This window comes from Letharia lupina, assembly GCF_014066315.1.
Source record: "Letharia lupina isolate WasteWater1 chromosome Unknown contig_16, whole genome shotgun sequence".
NCBI classification, from domain to species: domain Eukaryota; kingdom Fungi; phylum Ascomycota; class Lecanoromycetes; order Lecanorales; family Parmeliaceae; genus Letharia; species Letharia lupina.
The window spans coordinates 217,616-241,362 of record NW_023502985.1 but is presented as its reverse complement, the minus strand read 5'-3'; the positions used below and the strand labels follow the sequence as shown (position 1 = coordinate 241,362).

The 23,747-nt window shown below is 50.9% G+C and overlaps 9 protein-coding genes across 9 annotated transcripts; 4 read left to right on the top strand and 5 right to left on the bottom strand.

Annotated features, from left to right (window-relative positions):
• Positions 1–107: 107 nt before the first annotated feature.
• HO133_002878 (uncharacterized protein) lies at positions 108–924 on the bottom strand (the record flags this gene model as incomplete). The annotated part of the gene is made up of 4 exons (XM_037293803.1): positions 108–402; positions 463–581; positions 645–703; positions 768–924. The coding sequence occupies 4 exons, from the start codon at positions 922–924 to the stop codon at positions 108–110; spliced, it is 630 nt and encodes a 209-aa protein (XP_037149881.1).
• A 253-nt stretch (positions 925–1,177) lies between these two features.
• On the top strand, positions 1,178–4,594 carry HO133_002877 (uncharacterized protein; the record flags this gene model as incomplete). The annotated part of the gene is made up of 3 exons (XM_037293802.1): positions 1,178–1,258; positions 1,320–3,995; positions 4,046–4,594. The coding sequence occupies 3 exons, from the start codon at positions 1,178–1,180 to the stop codon at positions 4,592–4,594; spliced, it is 3,306 nt and encodes a 1,101-aa protein (XP_037149880.1).
• Positions 4,595–4,788: 194 nt separating this feature from the next.
• Positions 4,789–5,638, bottom strand: HO133_002876 (uncharacterized protein; the record flags this gene model as incomplete). The annotated part of the gene is made up of 2 exons (XM_037293801.1): positions 4,789–5,113; positions 5,217–5,638. 2 exons carry the CDS (start codon positions 5,636–5,638, stop codon positions 4,789–4,791), a joined length of 747 nt encoding a protein of 248 aa, XP_037149879.1.
• Positions 5,639–5,834: 196 nt separating this feature from the next.
• Positions 5,835–7,478, top strand: HO133_002875 (uncharacterized protein; the record flags this gene model as incomplete). The annotated part of the gene is made up of 1 exon (XM_037293800.1): positions 5,835–7,478. One exon carries the CDS (start codon positions 5,835–5,837, stop codon positions 7,476–7,478), a length of 1,644 nt encoding a protein of 547 aa, XP_037149878.1.
• Positions 7,479–7,812: 334 nt separating this feature from the next.
• Positions 7,813–9,014, bottom strand: HO133_002874 (uncharacterized protein; the record flags this gene model as incomplete). The annotated part of the gene is made up of 3 exons (XM_037293799.1): positions 7,813–8,185; positions 8,268–8,701; positions 8,793–9,014. The coding sequence occupies 3 exons, from the start codon at positions 9,012–9,014 to the stop codon at positions 7,813–7,815; spliced, it is 1,029 nt and encodes a 342-aa protein (XP_037149877.1).
• Positions 9,015–9,464: 450 nt separating this feature from the next.
• Positions 9,465–10,446, bottom strand: HO133_002873 (uncharacterized protein; the record flags this gene model as incomplete). Its single annotated transcript, XM_037293798.1, has 2 exons — positions 9,465–10,353; positions 10,403–10,446. 2 exons carry the CDS (start codon positions 10,444–10,446, stop codon positions 9,465–9,467), a joined length of 933 nt encoding a protein of 310 aa, XP_037149876.1.
• A 201-nt stretch (positions 10,447–10,647) lies between these two features.
• HO133_002872 (uncharacterized protein) lies at positions 10,648–16,389 on the bottom strand (the record flags this gene model as incomplete). Its single annotated transcript, XM_037293797.1, has 5 exons — positions 10,648–11,253; positions 11,304–14,255; positions 14,305–14,667; positions 15,016–15,875; positions 15,936–16,389. The coding sequence occupies 5 exons, from the start codon at positions 16,387–16,389 to the stop codon at positions 10,648–10,650; spliced, it is 5,235 nt and encodes a 1,744-aa protein (XP_037149875.1).
• Positions 16,390–16,875: 486 nt separating this feature from the next.
• Positions 16,876–18,132, top strand: HO133_002871 (uncharacterized protein; the record flags this gene model as incomplete). The annotated part of the gene is made up of 4 exons (XM_037293796.1): positions 16,876–16,929; positions 17,130–17,607; positions 17,665–17,784; positions 17,855–18,132. The coding sequence occupies 4 exons, from the start codon at positions 16,876–16,878 to the stop codon at positions 18,130–18,132; spliced, it is 930 nt and encodes a 309-aa protein (XP_037149874.1).
• Positions 18,133–21,698: 3,566 nt separating this feature from the next.
• HO133_002870 (uncharacterized protein) lies at positions 21,699–22,683 on the top strand (the record flags this gene model as incomplete). Its single annotated transcript, XM_037293795.1, has 2 exons — positions 21,699–21,714; positions 21,923–22,683. The coding sequence occupies 2 exons, from the start codon at positions 21,699–21,701 to the stop codon at positions 22,681–22,683; spliced, it is 777 nt and encodes a 258-aa protein (XP_037149873.1).
• Positions 22,684–23,747: the final 1,064 nt, after the last annotated feature.

The following is a 23,747-nucleotide window of genomic DNA, read 5'->3' as shown; positions in this document are numbered from 1 at the left end:
TGTTGTTTTTCATCTATGCGTCCATATCGTCTATAATCTAGTCATACATAGCACGTACGTGACCCTGCAGCAACTCGATCCCACATCAATTGCCCTAGTCGCACACTTTACCATTTGGCCTCCTTTCTCGCCTGAAATTGTTTAAGTATTGACACCTGCTTCTCTAGCGCCTCTAACCACTTCCCCGCCGCCTCATCCACCTTGGCCTGATCATCTCCCAACTTGGCATAGAAGTCCTTTCGATACGGCGTTGCTGACATGGCTGCGCTAAAGATCGGTTTCACCATGAAGGAGTGATGAGGTTTCAGCGTATTGCCGTAAGCTGTGCGGAAGGAGGCGGAGAGCTCGTGGGAGGGATTTTGGAGGTTGCTGCGAATACCCTGCGAGGTGAAATCGAGAGCGCTGGAGTACGTTGTCAGTTGAGGCTCGTTATTAGGTTCAGGGTACAAAGATTGGACGAACCGGACAAGCCAGAGCAGACCTTCCGCTGCGGTGTGCTTCTTCGTCTTGAGCTCATTGGTGACAAGAGATTGAAGTGTTTCTGAGTCGGCGGGGGTGGCTAGCTGTCGGTCGCGGACTTTCTTGTACCAGTCAGTCGAAAATTCTCTGGGATGAGAGGGTGCAGCGCGGAGAGGAGTTGAGACCTTGATATTGCCAATCATGTCATTCTTGACGGGTGTAAATGCCATTGAGCCTAGCACATCTGCCCATTTGTAAGCCTGGCACTTTTCAACGGAATGAAAGTAGCTCAGGAGGTGCTAGCTCACCAAAAAGCGTTGTGAGGGACTCCGCTGCTTCAAGGAAGTCGCTGGTGGGGATGGCATTGTCGTTATTGGCTTGGACAGGGACGTCGTCGAATGTTTTATGGAGCGTATCGAACCAAGTCCCGCCTGACGGGAAAGGTACATTGTGCGGTACAGCCATGATTTGAGTGTGAAGGACTTTGATTGTTCAATAATTAAGTAATCCAATACGGAGGCGGATGTCGGACGATTGGCCTCAGGCAAGAAGCGCGCGGCTGTCGGCGAAGCGTCATGGGTCTTGGCATCAATGTTGAGATGCTTGGAACTGCTCCATGAATTCTATGTGAACATGTTCATTTCTTGTATTTGTATTACCTTTTGAGGAAGCTTGAGATGCTTGGGGTAGTTTTTGAGAGGGTTCTTTTCCAGCGCAGATGACTTCCAGCCAGTCCACGGAGCCTGAGACCCCACTTGGTAATGACTTGGAGCCTGGATCGTATACTGCTCTCCGTTTGGTATGTGTGACCGTCTGAGATGGCAACAGAATGTAGAAGTCGCACTGACTTAAGAACTCAGAGACATGCCTCAGCCGAACATGTACACCTCACAACCCGCCGCTGCTTCATTGGCCCAATCCCGGAAGGATGGCTCAAGAGCCACCGCAAATCGTGGTACTCGCGATACCTGCTTTCAGATTACTCTTCGCGAGCTGTAACGTTCTCAGCAAAGCCAGGCATATCCCACCAGAGGCAAATTACAGGTCTTGATGGGCCGTCGGCAAGCGCTACGTTTAGCCGCAGCTTCCCCCAGCCAGAGGACGTTGATGAGGAGCCAGAGGAGGCTGATAATACCAACCCAAGCGAAGACGGGCACCAAGAAACCGAACACGAAGAGGGGGGAGATGGAATGAGTCGGCTGGAAGCACAATCTACCGCCATAGAGACCGGGCATGGCAGTCCTGAAGTGCATTCTCCCAACGAGGAACCTCATACTCCAGTGAAGCGGCGGCCGACATTCAAGGACAGACTCAGCCCTAGCCAATCCAAACACAAGTCTAGCACCTCATCCTTCGTCACTGCCCCCACAAGGCCGCGAAGAGCCTTCAAGTCGATGATGCCTTCGCTAAGCCCACTCAAAAGCCCGCCTGCTGCGTCTTTCGTGACGGCGAAAGAGAACCAGACCCCAAGGAAAACCATTGGAGAGGTCACAAACATTGAGATCAACAAGCCAACCAAGACTTTCGATTCTGCCCAACCTCAGCCAGGGTCGTCTCCAGAGACTCCTGGAAGCGTCATGTTTCCTAGGTCAAGCAATGGTGATATGGTGAACCAGGCCACTAATCCCAACTCGACCGATGCACTCATACCTCACGGTCCCTCTGGCACTTCTGGTGGCACATCTCCAGTTATAGGAGCCAAAGACCCGCCGCAAGGTTGTGGGGCTGGTCGAGAGCAAGGACAGCAAATAACGGCAGGCGGCATGGTCAGATTCGACCTCGCCGATCAAGGTGAACGCAGAGACAATCTGACAACTTTTGATTCAAGGAAATTTGGTCCTCAGCGGGCATGGAAGCGACTCCGAAAGGACCGGTCCCACCCAGGAGAGATCGTCAAGATGGAGAAGATGCTGGTGCGGGTAGATTCCACTATGCAAGAGCTTCCGCCTGATTACGATGAGAACGACAGTTTGAAAACGTCAGCTCGTACAGTTGAGAAGTGGAGAGAATTCGTGGTTGTCTGCAGAGAGAGCACCACGGATGATGCAGAATTCTCCATTCAGCTGTATAAAACGCGAGTCATACCCTCGAAAGAAGAGACCCACGTACAGAAGCGCTCAACACACGAGATACCGCTAGCTCGTAAAACCACACACGTGAATCTCTACTCATCGCTCGATAAGACGGTGGTGATCTGGGTTCCATGGAGAGCAGGAACGATGATGTACATTCTCCGAACTCACTCATCGGCTAGTGCTGTCGAATGGTATACTTTCATTCGTCGCAGTCTGGGTGAGCAACGTGTCACATCCCTGCAGGTCAACGTGCCCGACTTGAGTGTTACCCTGCAGCTTGATAATCCTTTCGGTGAATTGGAGACATCGATTAGTGCGGCACAAGCGAATAGTGTGGACGACGCAGCGATGAACAGGACGATGGAAGCCGAAAAAGCGGCCGCCAGTAACATCATACAGCGATCTCTAAAGATGTTGGAGAACAACCCTGAGTGGTCGAATGTGCTCGAAGCATGGCTTGGGAAAGAGAAGATTGGCCTGGCTTGGAAAAGATATGATCGTCTGGAATGGGTGCATGGTGCTAACGAGCAGAAGATGTATGGCACATTGGCGATGGAGCGAACACACGAGCTAGAGCTGAGACCGAAGGACCATTACCTGACACACATCAAGCCCAAAGGCGGAGAAGCTATGGACGAGCCTGCGCCTGTAGAGGGGTTTCTAGTACGCCTTACGTCCCAGAAGGGCAATGTTAGAAGGCTCGGGAAAATGTACTTCAAGAGGTTGTATTTTGCCACTCACAACCAATTTTTATGCTATTGCAGACCAGCAAAGGCGTTGCCTCCTTCACCACCAAAGCTTTCGTTGTCAAGAAATGCGAAGGTTCCGAGCGCAAGCGAGATCGTTCAAAACACCCCTTTGATCTATGCCGTCAATCCTTACCCCAACAAGGATGGCGAGATAGAATGGCTTCACCAAGCAACGACAGCAAATAAAACACGCCATGACGAGGACGCATATAAGGAAGCTGAGCGCAACATGAACACACTGCTCCAAGCCGAGGGTTACATCAACCTGAGTCATGTGGTTCGGGTTCAAATTGCGCAACGGGGAAATTCCGTAGCGGACGAAAATGTTGGCCAAGGACAAGATGTTGACTTTCACGAGGAAGTGGAGGACACCAGGCAGGATGACGGCAAAATTGATCAATTCGACGACAATCGCACCTTTGAGCTAGTCATGAAGAACAAGCTGGTCATCAGGCTGCAGGCTTACAATGAAACAACGAAGAAGGAGTGGATACATCGGCTTCGAAAACTTGTTCGGTATTGGAAGGTTCGCCTGGCTGCTGACGTGGATTTGTACAAAACAGTGCGGGCCATGAATCTGAAGCAACTTGATGTCGATGAAGAGTCGGAAGCTTACATCGGTCAATTTGGTTCAAAGTGGGAGGTCACTAGATCAGTGGCTTCTCCAAAGCTATTCAACATGTGCGGTGTATCCTGCTGCCGCGCTATCACTGTGAGTATACTGATGTTATAGATGAAAAAACACGCTAACGTTAAACGCAGATGGCAGGAATATTGTACCGCAAGCCAAAGCGACATTCAACCTTTCAACGCTGCGGGGTGATTCTCTGCCATGGCCAGGTTTTGATCTTCCACGGAACCCTTCGCGAGCGGACTGGAAAGGAAGTCAGACATATCCAGCATGAACGACAAGCAGCAGTTGATCTAAAGAACTGCTACATCTACAGCGGCCTTGTTACAGAAGGTGATCTTCTTTACCAGAACCAGACCTTCGACAGCAATCACCCAGGCCATCATGCCCTTCCCCGAGTGTATCTTGAAGATGGCTGGACTTCGACGGACGAGGATACAATGACTACCTTCGTCATCTGGCAGCCCCAGAGCAAATCATTATTCAAGGCAAACGAGCAGCAGGAATCGGGTAAAACGAGGCAGCGGCTTCGGTATGTGTCAAGGCTTGGTATGCCTGGTCGGTCGATTGTATTCAAGACGCGGAGCAGGGCGGAGCGTGACCATTGGGTCATGAGCATCGGAATGGAGATTGATCGCTTGCAGGTCGGTGAGGATATTCGGGTTATCGATAAGAGTTAGTGCCGCTGTACATCAGAATGTCGTCTTAGCGAGGCGTTGGTGGTCGGGAAGCTGGGCTGTGGTTATTAGAGTATAGTTCAAAAGGCAGGGTTGGGGGTGGTACATACCTCTTGGGGCCGCTACAATACTTTGGCATCCACACACGTTCGAGTTCTTGAGCTGGCTTACTGAAGAGGTTCCACTTGCCTTGACTCTCAATGAAAAAATTGAATCTCTTCCACCGTCCCTTTCCCTACCATAACCCTGTCACTCCCCTTCCAATCCTCCCACCGTATCCTCCCCGCCTTCCTCCATGGCCAAACCACTCCCTCCACTCTCCCAACTATCAAACTCTTCGACACGGGTCCGACCCGGTTACTATCCATAGTCTTGTTACCATCCAATTGATCGCCCTCCATCCAGACATGGCCAAAGGGAACATCTTCTTGCGTGAACGGGTACGGAGGTTTAGTGATGACAGTATCGCCTTCGAGGCCTACGATGCGCTTGACGACGAATCGTTCGGGGTTCGCCGGCGACCTGTTGCAGCACACTCGTCAGCCCCTGCCTCTACTCTCTCATCCCGTCTCCGGCTTTCCCCCCACCAATAACCTCAAAGCCTCCGTCGAGCGGGTAAATGTACCGATACACGACCACCATTCCCCTCTCCACCCCTTCCCCCGCCCTCCACATGTTCACCCATACCCGATCGCTCGCCATACTGCTGTTGTAATCTGCGTTCAGGAACGGAGACATGGATGGCCCGGTCACGCTCATGATGCAGAAGACGTTATTGGTGAGGAAGGAGAAGGCGGGGAACCAGGATGCGAAGAAGACGAGGACGCTGAGGGTGGTGCGGGCGGGGCGGGGTCGCGGGGGGGCTGTTGGGGTCGGGGTAGCTGTGGGGTGTATTTTTGGGATTGGAGGACCGGTGGGTTGGGAGCGGGGAGGGCGATGGGGGCGTGAGGGGACGGAGAGGTGGCGGGCGGCATTTCGGAGGTGGGATATGGGTCGGAGAGGGCGGAGTAGAGTAGGCATGGATGTGAAGAGTGCAATTGGTGCCATCGTGGGCAGCGGCGAGATCTCGAACCATATCACGTGACTCGAGCAGGTAGCGCGAATTGCCGCGCGACGCGACCTCGGTATCGAATGCATATCGACTTCGTCCTCTCACTCTTTTCCCATAGAATTCAGTGTAAATCCAGTCCTCTATATTCTAGTCATCAGGACACCACGCCCGTGATACTCCGACATAGCGATAATGACGCCCGCCAACCCCAAACAGTCGAGCCTCAAAAGCCTTCCTACAGAGCTACTGGAGCAAATCTTCCTCCAATCCCTCAACGTTAACCTTCCATTAGCATCCTCGCACCTCGGCACGGCCTTGTCCTCGACCCGTACCAAGATGGTAGTGGTTTGGAAGGTCTTCCCGAATCACAGCGGTGCGTTCGATGCAGAGGATTATGCAGAATTGTCGGAAATCCTTCAGGCCGGAGATGCGGGCGATACTTGTATTGAAACAGAGATTGAGATTGGGAAGCTACAGTCCAGGATCTTAGCATGCCGGTGGATGACGTGGGACTTCTTAAAGTTGTGCATGGAAACGTTTGTTGTTAGGACCCTACTACGGGAGTTTCGAGTCCAGAATCTCCCTTGGCAGGAGGAGTTGCCCGTGAAGGAGCAACCGTACAATGCGGTCAAGGTGCCATGGCATGGCGGAGCGCCAGTCAAGGATTCGGTGGTCAGGGACTTCGTACACGAGGTGTTCGCCCTCAAAGTCCATCTCGGAATCCGGTGTGAGGAGAATTTGGATGATTGCGAGTACACTGAAGACGAGTTGAAAACTAAGAGAGAGAATTTCCGAAAAGGGAGGGAGGAAGGAGCCAATATCGAGGCCAACGGGGAAGAAAAAGAAATACCGGAAGAGCTGGAATCAGGTGATACGGACAGTGATGAGAATTTTGATCGCGGATACCAACGTCTAGGTGTCGACACCAGGGGATGGATACCAAATGAAGACCATACAGGATATGGTATCAAGGATGTAAGCATTACGCCATCGCTCAGGACTTGTAGCTGGGGCCCCCGTGATGGTACACCCCGGGTCAGCGTTGGCATAGATCCCCGAAATGGAGTGGTCTTCCTCCGGACATGGCTGAAATGCGAGAACGACTCCAGAATGATACAAACGACTCGTCGCAGGTGGAGATGCCTATGGTGTGACTTTCACCCTAACATACCCGTCAAGCTGCTCCACGGGCCGTGGACCGAAAATCAGCTGTCCTTCCTCCAGGTACTGATTGAGGGTGGCGCCAAACTTAGTCCGGATAAGAAGGCGTACAGGAAGATAGCAAAGAATGGATTGATGGAAGCGATCAGAGAAGACAACTGTCGAGCTGTCGACTTGTTGGTAATTGGAGACATGGAAGGCCACGAGGATGATTACTTCCAGCCAGGTCTCAGCGAGTTAGAATTCGCTATGAACCTTGAGGGTGATTTCTCAGATTGGATAAGATATTCAACGAAGCGCAGGACCGTGGGTATCGAGCCGGATACCGAACATCTGAAACTCGCAGTCATCGAACGTGGATGTCGAAGGAACATCGTCAGACGCCTCCTATGGGCGAAACTCTCGGGCATCGATCGGGCTAATCCCGCTGTGGTGGATTGGGCAGAGATGAAAAAGGAGCAAGGTGACAGCGTAGGGGAATGGCTCTTGGACCAACTTAAGCGGAGTGGGGGTAGATATGACGAGGTGAACGATATCGTCGAGCAACCTAAGGAACGATATCCTAGCTATGACTCTAGCATTTCCGCACGCGGCAGCAATGGTGGCACTCGAAGCCCAATTGGCCAGGCTGATGCTGCGTCAGATGAGGAAGAGAGTCGGGATGATACTCACTGACTTCTCCCCTTTCCCCTGGGTAGGTCATGATTTCCAGTATGGCGAATTCCCTGTTTCTGAACCATCGTGGAACCTTGTCGTTCACCCCGTTAAAAGACCTCCCTCACGCATGTGTGCTCCTTTTGTCTCACGTTTTTAACTGCTGCTGATTGATCCAATCGAGCTTGACCAGAACTAGTTTATGCTCCATGCTTATTCGAGTCCATCTTTCAGCTAATTATGCTGTCTCAAAATTCGTCTCATGATATCCGTAACCAGAACCGTAGAAGCAAAGGCACTTCGTATGCATCTTGTCAATAAAACCTACAAACTCGTAGTCTCTATCAAGAAACTCTCACCAATCCTTCGCCAGCATATTCTCCGACTGTACAGCATCCGCTTTCGATTCCCCTTTCTGCTCCTCAATGGACTTTCCAACCTTCTCTCCGTCACTCCCACCAAATTCTACAGCCTCCACCTTTTCGCCTTCCTCGCTCATATCCGCTGCTTCATCCGAGGTCGCCTCGTTTGGCTTCTCGACAGCCTCCCAGTCGTCCTTGCCTAGATCTTCTGTGGAGGTTTTGAGCTTTTTTGCTTGGGGTGCGCCGGTGCTGGTATCTTTGCTTACTGCTGGAGCTTCCCCAGCTGCTGGCTTTGCTGGAAGGCTTTCCGACTCTGCGGGTTCTTCTTTGGCTGAGAGGTCCTCTGGTGTGGGCGGGAAGATCTTGCTACAAATTCCCCGTATCAGCAGAGTTCTTCGAGTTCTCCCTAACTCTGGACTCCGTTCCAGTGGAATGGGACATGACGTACGGCAACCACTCCCCATAAGCCCTCTCGTCCTTCGCCTCAAATATACAAAACACAACCCTCTCCAACCCGCCCTTCTTCTCCCTATCCTCCTCCAACTCTTCCAGAAACCTCCTCACTTCCCACCCAGCCACCTCCGCCGCCTCCCCACTCGGATACCCATACACCCCCGTGCTCAAACAGCTAAACGCAATACTCGCATTTTTCCCTTCTTCCTTCCCTTTTTCGAGTGCTAGTTCTAGACTGGTTCGATAGCAGCTCCGTAGCTTGTCGGCGGCTTTCCTATGCCGGTGGTATATGGGACCCACGGCGTGGATGATGTAGGAAGAGGGGAGGGCGTGCGCGGAGGTTATCTTGGCGGAGCCGGTGGGGCAGCCGTTCAGAAGGCGGCATTCGCTGAGGAGGGAGGGCCCGGCGGCGGAGTGGATGGCGCCGTCCTGGAGGGAAGGGAATTGTCAGCTAAGTTTGGCAAAGGGCTGGTTGGATGGAGCGTGGGAAAGTGAGGCGTGGGGCAGTCGGTAGACTTACGACGCCGCCTCCGCCCAGTAGAGATGTGTTTGCAGCATTGACAATGCATGTGGTGGCGAGGTTTGTGATCGAGGTGCGGATTAGAGAGACTTTGGCGTTCAGCGTTGCTGATGGGGTGGGGAGGGGAGTCTCTGTGGGGTCGGGGGTGGAGCGTTGGAGCGTTCCGTTCTTGTAGAGGTCTGAAAGGGTTGGTATCTGGGATAGTTGGACTGGTGGAGCCATGTTGGTCCGTCGCTTGGTGGATAGGGTGCGAAGAGCGTGCGGGCTATGGGTGTTTGATAGTCGTCGAAAAGACTGGATTGTAACAAGGCGGAGAGGGGGCATACGAATGCGTTATTGCATCATTTGTGCTTCCAAAATAGGGAAGATGTTGTTAGTAAAAGGTAGCACCATCAGTATAAAATAAATTGTACTGTGTCAAAGTAGTCATTGCAAGTGAACAGGAACGAGTTCTACATTGAGTATTTTTGACTTGGCAAGCGATGGTACAATCTCCTAGCCAAGCAAGTGCCACCAACTTTCGCTCTTACCCGCTCAGCATACATTGAACAGCACATTGAGCTTTCCTCTGCGATTTTCCTCCTCGTGGAAGCTCAAAACAGCCATTACAAATCTTGATCTCAACACACAAAGCCGGCGATACATGACATCAAGTTACTTGGCCCGCTCCGCTTAAAAACCGACCTCATCCTCATAAGAATCCTCATGCAAGTCATCACGGATACGACGCTTCAGTAGCGAGTGCGCATCATGGGGCTCATCTCCAACTTTCTTCAGCATCTTTGGGGCCAGAAATTGCCACAGCAACTCCTGGGTCGGACTATACTCCTTCACCATTTCGTCCGATGTCAGCTCTCCCAGGACGCTGAAGTCGAACGTCACCCCGAGCATGTCCAAGTTCGTGATGCTCTTGGCCATTTCGTGCACCCAGCGTTGCATCTTGGTATCAAGCTTGAGCTTCCAGGCGTAGCGGCATTCGGGGTCGTAGATGCGCATAGTGAGCTTCTGGAGGTTAAGGGGCCTCAATCTGGGAAATTCTGCGAAGATTCGAGCCCAGCCCTCTTGTCGGCTTGCCTGGCATTTATAGGCAGTGATTCCGATGTCGAGATGGAAATATTGCATTGACTGCAGAGAAAGCTCGGATCGATCTCGTACGAATGGAAGAACTGCACTCATACTGTTGAAGCGGATTTCATTCCCCCCGTAGAAGACTGGGATGGCTTCCGCTCGAATTTGGTGATTGAGTGCCAGCATGGCAATGGTAGGTGGCGTCAGGTAGGACTCTCTCCGTAGAGTGTACGAGACCTTAGCGTTCTTCCACTGCTCGCCCTTGAAGGTGCAGCGCTTGGACTGGGGGTAGGCGTTCGCATGGGAGCACATGTCACCGTCGTGGTCTTTGGTCTTGTAGGAGGAACGAGTAGCATGGCCGGCTTCCTTGTCGGCCTGCCATTCTTCAGGATGCACATCTTTGACTGTCACAGAGCCCGTCACCAGCGTCAGGTAGTAGACCTTGTTTCGAATTTCAGCAGAGAGCTTGAGGAACCCGGACGGCGTGTCATCGCTGCTCGAAGTCAGTAAGATCTTGTTCTTTTCGAAATGGTGTTGCTCACTTCCAGATGTATTCCTCTTGTGCCGGACCGCTTGCCGCTGCCATGGCTGTGAGTTGCGGTCGATGCCACAGAGTTGGTGCCAAATTAGATGAGATATATGTGATGAAGGAAAGGGCGAACACCAAGCGCGTCCCTTAGTGCGCCAAGACGTGGCATCAAATGTTCACTCGACAGACAAGACACGGGCTGTGTTCCTTCCAAATACACAAAAAATTGATCTAAAATACCCCAAAGTTCTATTCTAACTATGCAACCCCATTACTCACGATCTTCTTGTCGTCCTCTATTTTCTCATAAGCCTCCTTGGCCTTCCGCGAATCCTCCGCCCTCAATTGATCGTCCCTCCTCACTGCAATATCCTTCGGTCGGAAATCACTGTACAGATACTTCAGCACGACTTCGATGACGTAACAACCCACGAAGTCAACGACCATAAGACCGGTCATGATGAACTTGAACTCCGTGCTGAAGGGCACGAGTTTCAGCCTCTCGTTGATCTCAGGGATGAACTCCGTCGAGCAAGAGAAAGCTACACCAGACACGAGGATAAGGCCCCAATACATGCCGCGGTTCTCGCTGATACCTTCTCGGAAGGGGCGACCTTGATAGTTGATAGCGAAGGTAGAGATTTGCTGGATGAGTTGGAGCAGATAAACGGCGCTGTTGAGCAGGGAGGGTTCGAATTCGCCTTCGAGGTCGATCTTCTCGGCTCGGGGCTCGATACTCTGAACGTAATTGGAGAGGTAGACGAGGGTGACAATGTGGATGGCGAATTGGCCGAGAACGGAGCCGATGATGTATGGATTGAAGATGTTGGGTTGGGGACGTTCTTTGGAGAGGCCTTCGACAGACTGGGAGACGCATTAGTAGACGTTCTTGTGGTGGGAAACTCGAATCATACCTTGGCTCGTGAGATAGAGAGAAAGCAGACGCTCATGAGCATGCCGCTGATCGTCACCTGGCCGTCTCCGAACTTGATGCCTTCCAAGTACAATACACTCAAGCTGTAAGCACTGATCAAGCAATTGAGCGCCAGAATCTTGTACATCTGTATTGTTGCCACCAACGTACAGCGCCCTTGTCGGATGATGTTTGGAATGGCAATCACGTTTGCAAGCTTGCTCGTAAAAGGAGCTGCCACAGATGCATCACCAAGCTTGATCCTAGGAGGCTCACTCTCATCAAGCTCCTGCTCCATCATCGAAGCTGTGAATTTGTCAGCAAGACCGGCTGCCTGCTGTGCCGCTTTTTGTTGCTTCTTTTGCTCAGGTGTGAGGTTACCATTTGCCTGTGGGGGTGGAGCGGTGGTTTCAGGGATTTCTTTCTTCTCTGCAGCAGGCGCGTTGGCTGCCACACCTCCAGCAGCTCCTTTTCTCTCCGCTTGTTGTTGCATTGCTTTCTCGTAATGAGGATTAATCGGCCCAGGAGGATAAAGATGGGCAACTTGTATCGGGACAGGTGGTGGAGGCTGGTTGAATCGCTTCATGATGCCGACTTGCTTTTCATAGATCTCTTTCATCTTAGTAGTTCTGTAATGCTCCGCTATTCGGTTCAGGTCGTCCTGGGAGCCGTTGAGGAGGGCTACACCTATGTGAGCTTGCTTCAAAGCTCCCACGTCGTTCGTACCATCACCACACATAAGCGTGGTGTAGCCAGCATCCTTCAGGCCAAGCAGAATATCTTCTTTTTGCTTCGGCGAGACTCGAGCGTAGACCCATGTGTGCCGGAGCAATTGAGGAAGAGCGGCCTCGTTCTTGTACTTTGACAAAGCATAACCAGTAACGCAAAGATCTTTCTTGTTCACGATCTTCTCATCCAAAGGTTTGCTAGGGTCGACAGGGATATTGATCTTATCGTCAACGCTTCGCCACACAAGCTTCTTACCGCTATCATCGTGCTCGGGAGCATCAAGGATGAGGACGTCCCGATCGATAATCTCAACTTGGCGAGCGACATGCACCGCGGTCAGAGGGTTATCGCCAGTGATCATGACGCAACGATGACTGCTCTCGTTGAGCATTCGAACAGCCCGCATCGCGTCTTCTTTAAGAGGGCACTGGAGTACTAGGAAGCCAGCAAAAGTCAGATCTGCTTCTACTTCCTCCCGCTTCAAGTCGTTGATCTTTTTCTGGCCGAGCTCCGCGTCTGCGGAGAGATATCGATACCCTAGGGCTAGTACTCGTCCTCCATTCCTTGTGAAGAACTTAAACGTCTCCTCATAATTTGGTGGTATCGTGGTAAGCATTGTACGAATTGTCTCTGGCGCTCCCTTCACGCCAACAAATGTACCCCGAACTTTCCTACCGGTTGCTCGGTCTGTGGTGAGTACAGTTGCCACAGAGCTTTGCCGTTTCAATGACGAGGAGAATTGGAAGCGTCGCTTAATTTGTACAAGTTCGCCGCCGCTTGTGTTTCCCTTGCCAATTGCTGTCGATCTGCCATGGAGAGTATCATTGCGACCAAGTGTCCAGCCAAGCGAGGTCAGAGTGGCCTTTTCCATTGGATCCCCAACAACTTCTCCCTCGTCCAACTTTACCAAAGCATGAGCAGTCGCAAGAACAAGCGTCGTCTGCTGGCCAGCCTCGAGCACAGAAGTCAACTTGCTGTGAGCGCCGTCTTTCTCGGTCTTCGCGTTCTTATCACCCAGCGATAGCCCAGCGATGCCATCCACAACTAAGTCTTCCCCAGTCAAGGTACCGGTCTTGTCGAAGCAAGCAATGTCGACTCTTCCAGCGAAAGGTATCCGGAATGGCTCGGTACAGAAAATGGCGTATTTACTTAGGGCTGCAAGACTGGTATTGACTGCGAGACTAAGCTCCATGGGAAGCTCTGGCGGGACTACGCTTGTGATGATCAGGACGCAGTCGAGCAACAGCTTCGAGCGTTTCCGATCCTGGGCAACACCCTCAACCCAGACATACCATGATGCGGCGATTGCAAAGATGAGCAAGAACAGAATGAACAACAGAGCTTCCACGTTGTTGGCTGAGACTCGCTCGGTTGAGTAAATCATCGTACGGACCAAGCTTCCCTGGCTCGTCTCAAAACCAGTCTTCACAACGATAGCCATTGCTCCCTTGTCTGGTGGAGGCTCAACTCCAGAAGCCAAGGTAGGGACGGTCTCCGGTGCATCTTCGCTGGCGTTACCATGAGTGACCTGCAAAACCTTGGTACCGCCGTAGAGGAAAGCATTCTTGTCAAGGCCCTCCGGATCAATTGGCGCATCACCAGGACGAAGCTGAACGGAATCTTTGAGCAGCGGCGTACTTTCCCCAGACAGCATAGCTTCATTTACAATTGCGGTGCCTTCGACCAAGAGCATGTCACAGGCGACTCCGCTATCCTCTTTCGTCCGATCCACAGAAACCAGATCTCCGGGAAGAAGCTTGTCACTTGAGTCCAATTCCCACTTGTTCTGCCTGTAGACCCAGAGAGGGTACGGTTGTATGCTCATCCCGCGAAACTCGTTCAGCGTTCTTTGTCTCTGCCAAACTACGGTGCTCTCAAATCCAACCAGCATAACCAATGTAAAAAGTGAGTAGTACCAGTAGTCGTCCAACAGCCAGAGCCCCACGCAGAACATCTGGAAGATGAAGAAGGGTGCCACAGCGTGCTCCTTCCACAGCTCTGTAAATGTTGGTACTGGGATGTCGAATGTATTATCACCATAATGTTGTTGGACCCGATCGAACTCTTCGCGTGTTAGGAGGCCTTGCGATTCTTGGAACGTCCTGATGGCTGGTCTCGGCTCTTTATCTATCTCGTATGACATAGGCGCAAAGCTGTTCTCTTCGGCATTGTAGAGGAACCGGCGCTTCTGGAAGAGGAACGATACGTTCTGCTTTCCGCCAATCTATTCCCAATCAGTCTAGTTCATGTCATACGCTTGCTGCATTACTGACATTGTCCCTGAGTAACTTGCAAACCTCCGCCGATCCAGCATTTGTAACAGGAATGACCTTGATCAGCGAGGCGTCTCGCACCGCCTTAGCTTTAATAGATGTAAACAGAGCGTCAATGTTGACATTCCATTTAGTCGTAAGCCAGGTCAAAGATTGCAGTGTGACTATCGAGCCCGCCCAAACAAATGTCCATTCAGACCCATTTATGTAGGTGTTGTATCGCTCCTCGGATAGATAGAAGGCGAAGAAGACAGGCCATATTGCCAAAAATGGCCAGACATATAGATGCAAGAATAGTGGCAGAGGGTTGAGGAGTGTGGCGGACTGTATCTGGGGGTTCCTGACGAGAGGCGGCCTGCGAGACTGGTTAACTTTAGTCGTCTAGAATTCTAGACGCGCCTGAACTCACATCTCGGCGACGCTAATAAGGCACTCAACTCAAGGAAAGGAGCCTGTATGAAAAGATGAATGCTTCAGCATGACGGATGAAAAGTGTTCTCAGAAGCTCGAGAGATCTGGAGAGGTCGGAGCAATCTGATGCCGACGTCCGATCTCCGGGTAGCTAGTCTTGGACTAGCGGTGTATATCTATCACAATTTTGCTAGGGACCAGTACGCTTGGCAGGAGCATAGAGGCTCAATGAAATGCAAAAGACATAAGCAGGCTTCGCGGAGTATGTATTGATACCGTCTTTCATTCAGAGAACTTCACATCCTGGCCTAGGCCACTTTCAATATCCCTACAGATTTCGCTTGTAACGTCCTCGGTCCTCGCATCGCCCCCAAGATCCACTGTCCTACACCCTTTCTCGATTACGTTCTCCATACTCTTCATCAACACATCAGCAGCTTCCTCTTCCCCCAACCATCTCAACATTTCGGCCGCGGTCCAAATCGCTCCAATTGGATTCGCAACACCCTTGCCAACTATTTCGAACGCACTCCCGTGGATAGGCTCAAACATACTTGGATTCGCTCTTGTGGGATCGAGATTGCTCGTTGGCGCTATGCCGATACTACCGGCTAGAGCAGCCGCCAGATCGCTCAGGATGTCTGCATGAAGATTCGTGGCGACCATTGTATCCAAGGTCTCCGGATGTAGAGTCATACGGACGGTCATGGCATCGACGAGCATTTTCTCCCATTCCACATCTGGGAAGTCTTTGGAAACCACAGCGGCGACTTCATCCCAAAGAACGAGACCATGGATTTGAGCATTCGACTTGGTCACCACACACAGTTTACCCCGCTTTCCCTTCTTCCTTCCCCGCTCCCGCGCCGTCTCAAAAGCAAACCTCATTATCCTCTCCACGCCATGTCGGGTGAAGATCGCTACTTCGGTAGCTACTTCCCATGGTGTACCCACGTGTGTGCGTCCGCCTTGACCTGAATACTCTCCCTCGCTATTTTCGCGGACTATGACCCAATCTAGAAGGGAAGGGTTGGCGGAGAGTGCAGCGAGAGGAGAGGAGCAACCGCGCAGGAGGCGGGTGGGTCGGAGGTTGGCGTAGTGGTGAAGGTGACGAATAACGGTTAGGCGGAGGCCGGTGAGCGAGATGTGATCTGGTACATCTGCACGTAGAAAAGTTCAACATTGGCTTGGACTGAGATGCAGGTTGAGGAAGGCCGAACCAGGATCTCCTACAGAGCCGAACAAGATGGCATCGTACTTCCTTAGCTCTTCCAACCCACCGTCCGGAATGTAGCGGCCATGCGCTTTGTATTGTTCACTGCTCCAGGGTAAATGATCGAACCGGAACGCGAAGGTTCCTAGGGTGGAGGCGAGCTTTTGGAGGACCGTGATGGCAGCACTGATGACTTCGGGACCAATGCCGTCGCCGGGGATGGAGGCGATGTTATAAGTAGGATTCGTGGAGGGCATAATTGCAGCCTTGAGGGCACCATCTTTCTTGCTGGAGAAGTTTTGGGAATGCTCTTTCCCCGCATGACGTTGGGAGAGGATGTCGTCGCGGTTTGACCTGGGCGCTTGGCAATGCAGGGCCACCCGGACAAGAATCTGCCCCCTGTGAGTGGCCGCTTTAGGCAGATCCGATGTCGGATGAGTTGGCTTCAAATGACTCTGCATGCTGCACATAAGATAACAGCTCGACGATATCCTCACATTCTCACAATATCGAGAACCGAAAGGTCCTGGCTTCACCTACGCTACCGCTATCTATTCGACGACGCAGTTTGGTTTTGCCATGTCGCCACCAGATTCGTCCTCGTCTCGACAGCCAGCTCTCAGTCCCCATCCTCACCAAGCACGATCGGCCTGACGATCGGTGAGCGATTACTTGTCAAATGTCCCCAGTTTTAGAATCATAGAGTCTACGCTACCAGAGGGAGAGCAATTCGCACGCCTTTTTGGAGACAGACAACAAGGTCAAGATCGCGTACGTGACTCTGATCACCCTTTTCTTTGTCGCTCCTTTTTCCCTTGCAAGCAGCTAACCTTGGAAAGGCGTGCTTTGGATGACTTTTGGGTAGAGTGCCTTGAGCTCACCAGTCCCGTGAGCTCGGAGCAGTCGCGAAGAGACTGCGAGATCATTGCCAATTTAGGATTGCGGGCATGCACAATGCCCGTATTGCTGTGGAAAGAGGTGTGGACCGAGTGGATGTAGTTGTAAGTCTTTTGCTGTAAGGAAAGGCTGATCATCGATACTCGATTGCTTATGCCATTCGGATGTGGACATCATAGTACCTCATGGAGCATTCGCATGGAAAGGATATTGCGTATACCGCCAAAACAGCCATTGAGGTCATCGATTAAGATTCTCACCCCTAGACATGAACATGTCTTAATGCTTCAATTGATCTGTGAAGAATAAGGGCTTGGAGATCCGTTCCAGTACCGAGGACAGCTTCCGTAACAACCTTGCCGACGTCTTAAGCATCCATTCCCTTGTTGATAAGGTCGGCGTCACGAGCGTAAGTCTGGGTCAACAAGGAGTATCATTTTCGTTAGCCTTTGCAACCACGTCGGAACAGCAGACAGTAGGCGTTGCTACAGCGCGTGAGGTTTGTGATCTAGTGTGGGTATCTCTGCCCGCTGTGACCAACACCATGCTGATGACTAGCAGGAGATCTCTGCGTGGAGCGGTGCAGTGTGAAATTGAATGCGACTTTCACAATTATACAGATTGCGCAATTGCCAACGCCTTCTCTGCCCTTGAAGCGGGCGCTCGCATGCTTACCATAGACCGCGAGTACGATCTGACTAAGCTCAAGCGTGTTAGGGATCTGGTAACTTCTGCGATTGAAGTCAACGTTCCCTTCAATAATCCTGGCAAGAGCTCCTGTGGTAGGTTTTTGACGTTACTGTCTTGCATCGAGTAACTGCAAAGCGAGAACACCATAGCCTTCACCCACGAGGCTGGCATCCACGCCAAGGCAAACCCTGCAACGTACGAGATCATCAATCCCAGACTTCGATGTGCAGCGCAACGTGCACTTAGCGAGCGGATCGACGGGCTGGAATGTGATCAAATCACGATCTCAGTACCGTGACAACATCTTCCGGCTGTGTACTCGCGATTGACAGATCGCAGGCGACCAGCTCGGACTTCCCATGACAGACTCACAGACCAAGCAGTGCACAGTGAAGGTCAACGTCATGGCAGATGTCCGTAGACTGGCGTTCGAGGGTACCGACGCCATCATCAGGGCGATCTACGATAATCTGAACAGGGTGTCAGAAAAGCCTTTGCTAGCGCATATGACGATGGCCGAGAAGAAAGAGCTCGCCAGGAAGGAGATGGAGCTCCACATGGAGCCGGAGAAGCGAAGACTTGATCGAATTGTCGACTCGCAGGCTCGATCTTCTTGAGCCTTTAATGAATACCCCCACAGGTTGTCAAACTTCCAGCCCGCATATGCCGATTGAGCCTAGCGTCCAAAGGCCTTGCAGCCTGTTACTTCTTGCTACACAAGCAGAAGCTTTATAACTTGGGGGGAGCAGGCCATTTTGACTGCCAATTGACTACGTCTTGGTTGAGATCGACTTCGTTCGCCTGGTATTGCGGCAGCGGCTTCCATGCACCGTAGAACGGCAAGAGTATGTAGTAGAGTTTTTGTTAACGAAACTTTTCATTCTGAGTTAGTATTTTACCCTCAAAACCAGATATTGTGAAAGAGAGATGTTAGCCTTGAGAACTGAATGCCGTGGAGTTTATTTGAGCGTCGATGATTGCGCCCGGCGATAGCTTGAACTGAGGTAAAGATTGGCATACGTTATGCAAGATTTTGTACGCAAAGGCATGAATGTCTGAGCAAAGCATGAGTTTATTAACAAAGGCCTGAGCTTCTGAGCAAAGAATGACTTTTTAAGCAAAGCATGACTTCCCAAGCACCGGCTCAAGCAGTGGCATGGGTTTCCAAACCCTCTCAAGGGGTCGACTCAGCAAAGCAACTGCAATTGAATCCGAGCAGATCTACCATCCAGTGCCTTCCTCGCAACTCCTCGAAGTCCGTAATGCCAGGGAACATGAAACATCACAAGACCGTTCCTATGGGACATTACGCTTCAAACATTATACACCAAGTGCATCTTACGTGTTGGCAACCGGCCTCTCGGCAATAGCTGTGGTATGATCTGTTTATGGTACTGCAACAATGGCACCTCCAGGACCATTCCCAACTGGATGAGATAGGCGTTGGGAGACTGGTGGTGTCATTGTGCGAGTCTTGGATATCTTGGTCTGGATTTCAAGATTCAGCATCTAGGGACTTCAAGACACCTTTGCCTATGACTTACCGAACTCGTGAAAGGCCTCGGTGTTGCTCGTGTTTTGTTGAGACACGGCTGTCTCGTTGAAGGCCTCGCCGCTGCTGAGATCGTGCTGAGACATGACTTTAAGATCTGAATATCGTTAAGATTATTCGTAACCCGTCTTGAAGCAAGGTGCGAATCTACCCACCAGTTGCAGTCTAGCTTTGATGAAGATGGAGAGAGTTGTTAAGATGCGTATGCTAGTTAAGGATTAAGGAGGGTCTCTTTAACCTTGATGAAGCTAATTGCTTTGAGAAGAAAAAACACCAAGAGAAGAGAAAGAGAAAAAGGGAGAGGGTATATGTTACTCCTGTCCAGAAGTGTTAACAATACTTTGCCTTAACACGACAGTACCTGAAACTCTGGAAGCTTCACCGCCCCTCTCGTCAGAAGTGTTACACTGTCTTATTGGATCTCTACCCTTCCGATGTCTTGCCCACGAGAGCGAATCAAGGAAAGTTCTGCACATCAACCGCCGCGTGCGGTCAGCGACGCTCTAGATCCGACTCATTTGTTCGAAGTTGATAGGTTCTGTGGATCGGCGAAGGCAAATTGCCACCTAGTCAATAGCACTTTGTTTCAGGCGTGTCATATGCACGGACCACATGGTAATGACTGATAGTCTTGGCATCTGCTTGCCCAACTCCAAATATGTTGGGAGCATTCTCTCCGAAGCCGTAACCCACTCTAGAAGGCAAGCCTCCTCAGTGCTGTCTCCGATGGGTCCCAGATCGGTAATGGTATCCAGGAATTGATCCTTCACCGAAAGTTATGGGGTGTCATCCTAGTGCTGCACATCGACTTGAAAGGACAAAGACGTTTTCTCTCCCTCTGCCTCCGGCAAGGCAAGTCCATCGTCAAATAACACCATAGAATGATTCGGCGAAAATCATCTTCGGAGGACGAGTCCAGTCTGGCGCCCACGAAAGAACTTCAGAATACAGTTCGGGCCCCTGATTTCGTAGTCCAGCTTCGGCAAGAAGCTCATTCATCTAGCCTGGCCCTTTAGATAGAGTCGTGACTGCGAAACAACTGTATACGTCTCGCACAGCCTTGTTGTAGTCTGGTACTTCATACTCTTCTACATCTTTAGCGAGAGCGAGCACGCCATATAATTTGTCTACAGCCTTATAGGAAAGTCAGAGATCGTGACCCACGCAGGATCCAGAGCAACGACATCAACTCCCGGGGTGTTATTGGCATATCATTTATATTTAAAGTGCTCTCGAAGCTTTTGTCGTCTTTTCTGGAAGTACCGGTTCCACTCAAACATCTTATGGAGTGTCGTGTCCTTTCACGAGTCCAAAAGCCGACGGAAGCACCTCCAGCAGAAATCGAGTTTTCCATACATGATCCTTATGTTTGCACAGGACACAGCTTCTTGCACGATCCACGGCTTGACGATATGCAGGCTGAGCTAACGGAAAAGAGCTTTTTTGCAGATGGTCTCAAGAAATGAAACTTCAAGACATTGCGGAAGCTCGCTGATGCGACCGTTGAGGAACTGGGGAGACGCTGAAACGTACCAAGCGTACGCTGCCGACACACATTTCTGGCTAGATTGAATCCTGTAAATGCAAGTCGCCGAATCGGCTACCCTGATGGACTCGAGATATGTCGTTTCCGGACAAGACACCCCTGTAATAAATTGGCGAGTTGCGTACGCATCGCTGGGGGTTTCGGGGTGGGATATGTTGTAAGACGGGTACTCTTGCGACACTCAAAGAACACAGGCTCCATGTATTGCCCTATGATGAGGTCGCTCTAGCAACACGCGAGAGAGCTGGAATCGCAAACCCCGCCAGAAGCAAGACGGATGAGTCCACTTGCATAAATACCTCATAACCTTTTCGGCCAGGATTTGCGGCGTGTTTCCAGCTTCCCCTCTTGTCAGTCGTGGCATCACTTTGATTCGCTCCGCACCCCTTCACCATCTTCACGAGCTGGACTCAGAAATCTCTGAAAATATATGATATATTGACGCATCGCCGTTTCTGCTTCCATGTTTGATCTGAATTGGAGCTTAGCAACACTGAGTCTACTGATCTATTAACAGATTGTCCAGACCCATTTATTGACTAGTGAACTGATAAATAGATGCGACTAGATAGATAGCGCTCTGAGAATCTCTTTCCCTCCGCAGGCGGATATCGGTCAAGGAACCCAAGGACTAAGACGAAGCACGATCCCGCCATACAGATCTGCAGCCCACATTCTGGTGCTGGCTCGTGTAGACTTACTGATTTTCCCCTGGCCAAACCGTTCTTGAGATATTTAAATAGAACAACTCTAGCTTTGATGTAGTACCTTGATTGATTGCTTCATTTGCCTCGGTAACCTGCATCAGGTTGCTAATCTAGGGCAATAAAAGGGGTTTGAATCTTGGCGGGAATGTTACAGCAAATAATACGTTCAAACTTATTCTCAAGGCTTCAAATCTCAGACCGCGCTTGAACATTCTTAACGTCACAATCTGGTCGATCGAACAAGATTCTAAACGTCAGCTTGAGGCTAAGCCATGCCTCAGGTTCCGTGCGAATACTCCTCATGTCACTTCAGGAGAAGATCTAGGTAGCTGTTGATTTCTCCACGCAACAAAGTTCAACACCATTTCAGCACTGTCAATGCCGGGGCTCATAAGTGTGACAGACTTACTTTTCTATCTCTCATGACAGAAACTTGTCTCTTTCCATTTCAAAGATTTCGGCCCCTCAACATAGCAACATCTACCCAAATTGTATACTCGCACCGATTGCATCTCAAGCACAGCTCCGATTTCGCTTAGTGACCAGTTCCTCTAGAGACCTTTAATTAATCACTGACGAAGATCGAGGTTGACACTACCCAGGATTTCCAACACACACAGTGCCTACAGCCTCAACCACCGACCTTGCCCCCGAACTCATCAGCCAGGTCTTTCGTTCTATCGAAGACTTTCCCTCCGCGAAAAACCTCAGCAAAACATCTCACAAGTTCCAAGCGGTTTGGCAACAAGACATAGACCAGGTTTCCTACGCCATCATTCAACAAAGCATCGAATGTACCCATCAAGTCTACGAATATCTCTCCGCCTCCATTGAAGTCAGAGAGACCATTCTTCGCGGCGACAAGCGCGACACTGCCATTGCAAGAACCCGGGCCATCATAGACAGGGTAAGCAACGCGGACGAAGCCCTGTCAATTTTTGTAAAATTCGTCTCCGGCCAATCCTCAGCAGAGGCCGCCATCACTCCCACTACACGACGTGACTTCATCAAGGCATACCACCGAATCTGGACATTAGCTACGTTAGTACCTCGATCAACGCCCTACAAGATGATCATGTCAATGGACGCGCTCGAGCTAGTGCAGTTGGAGGAAGTGCTCAACTGGACGATGATGAGCACCAACGACTTCGATAGAGCCGAGCTAGGCTACAGCTACAACTTTCGAGACTTCTTCACCCCAGCAGACTACTCGGAGGCCGCCTTCTATACGTGGAACCACGTCCATGCGAGGGTCTTAAACGTCATAGGCAAATTTACGCTTTTGATAGACGGTGCGATCTTTCAGGCGCTTTCGGGAGAGAAGGGCCCGGAGTCCTGTAACGCCCTGATGTATGATACCTAGCAATCGGGAGGTCCGTGGTACTCAAAGGGCATACGCGTAATGCTGGCTGAGTTCGTAACTCTGCTTCCTGAACCATTTGACTCGGAGGACCGACCCGCGATCCTATCGAAGTCTCCGATTATGCCCAAGCGCGACCGGAGTTGCTTTGATATTGAGGGCGGTTCATAGAGGAACACAAGGCAGGAGGGATTGAAGGGTCTAGAATTGAGGTGTGGGCAAGTGTATATGAGGATATATAGCCAGCATAGACAAATGGATCATTTGCAGGCCGGGCCACGTCCTGATGTCAATCTGTATTCAATATGTTTGAAAACATACTTTGAGAGAGAGAGTGTGTGTGTGTGTGTTTTGTCTAACATTCATCATGCACACCCCATTGCCACTCCAACAACCTCCTGACCCTTTTTTGATCTAAAAACTTCCCGATGATGCGTTAGGTTTCGCTCCAAGTCTTGAGAGGTAATGCTATCATAATGATGTGTCGAAGGATTTCAATGGGGTATTCATGCTGAATGTTTTCACCCATGACGAATTTCAACTTCACAGGAGTCCTCCCTTTCGAAAAAGCCTTTCAATCCTGAGGCGCTGGCTGATGCCAAGGTCGGACCTTGGTAGGGATACCATCCTTTTCCGGGTCCGCGGGCACGATCTGCACAAGCGGTTTTTACAATGTGACGGAAATTGATTGGATGCTATGTTCAACAAGGGTATCGTAATCGAAGCGATAACAATGCCAGAGCTCAGGACTCGGTCGGATGTTCCAGAGTTCACCGTGGACCGAGTCTGGATTTCAGACGCTGAAGGGAAAGTCCTATTTTGGAGGTCGACTCTGGAGTCGAGATAATCGTCCGCTGGAAGAGAACCCTGATACAGGTATGGAATATGGCGTTCGGGGGTTCAGCCGGGGCAGAGAAACTCCTGATCTGGGGATCGAATCAGAACTTTGAGTGTTCAGTAGGGGGAAAGGAATTGTTGATCCCTTGCGACCGCGCTGGAAGAAGTCAGGCTTCTCATTGGGGACTGATGAAGCCTATTCTGCTCTTAGACCATCCCTGTGGGCTGAC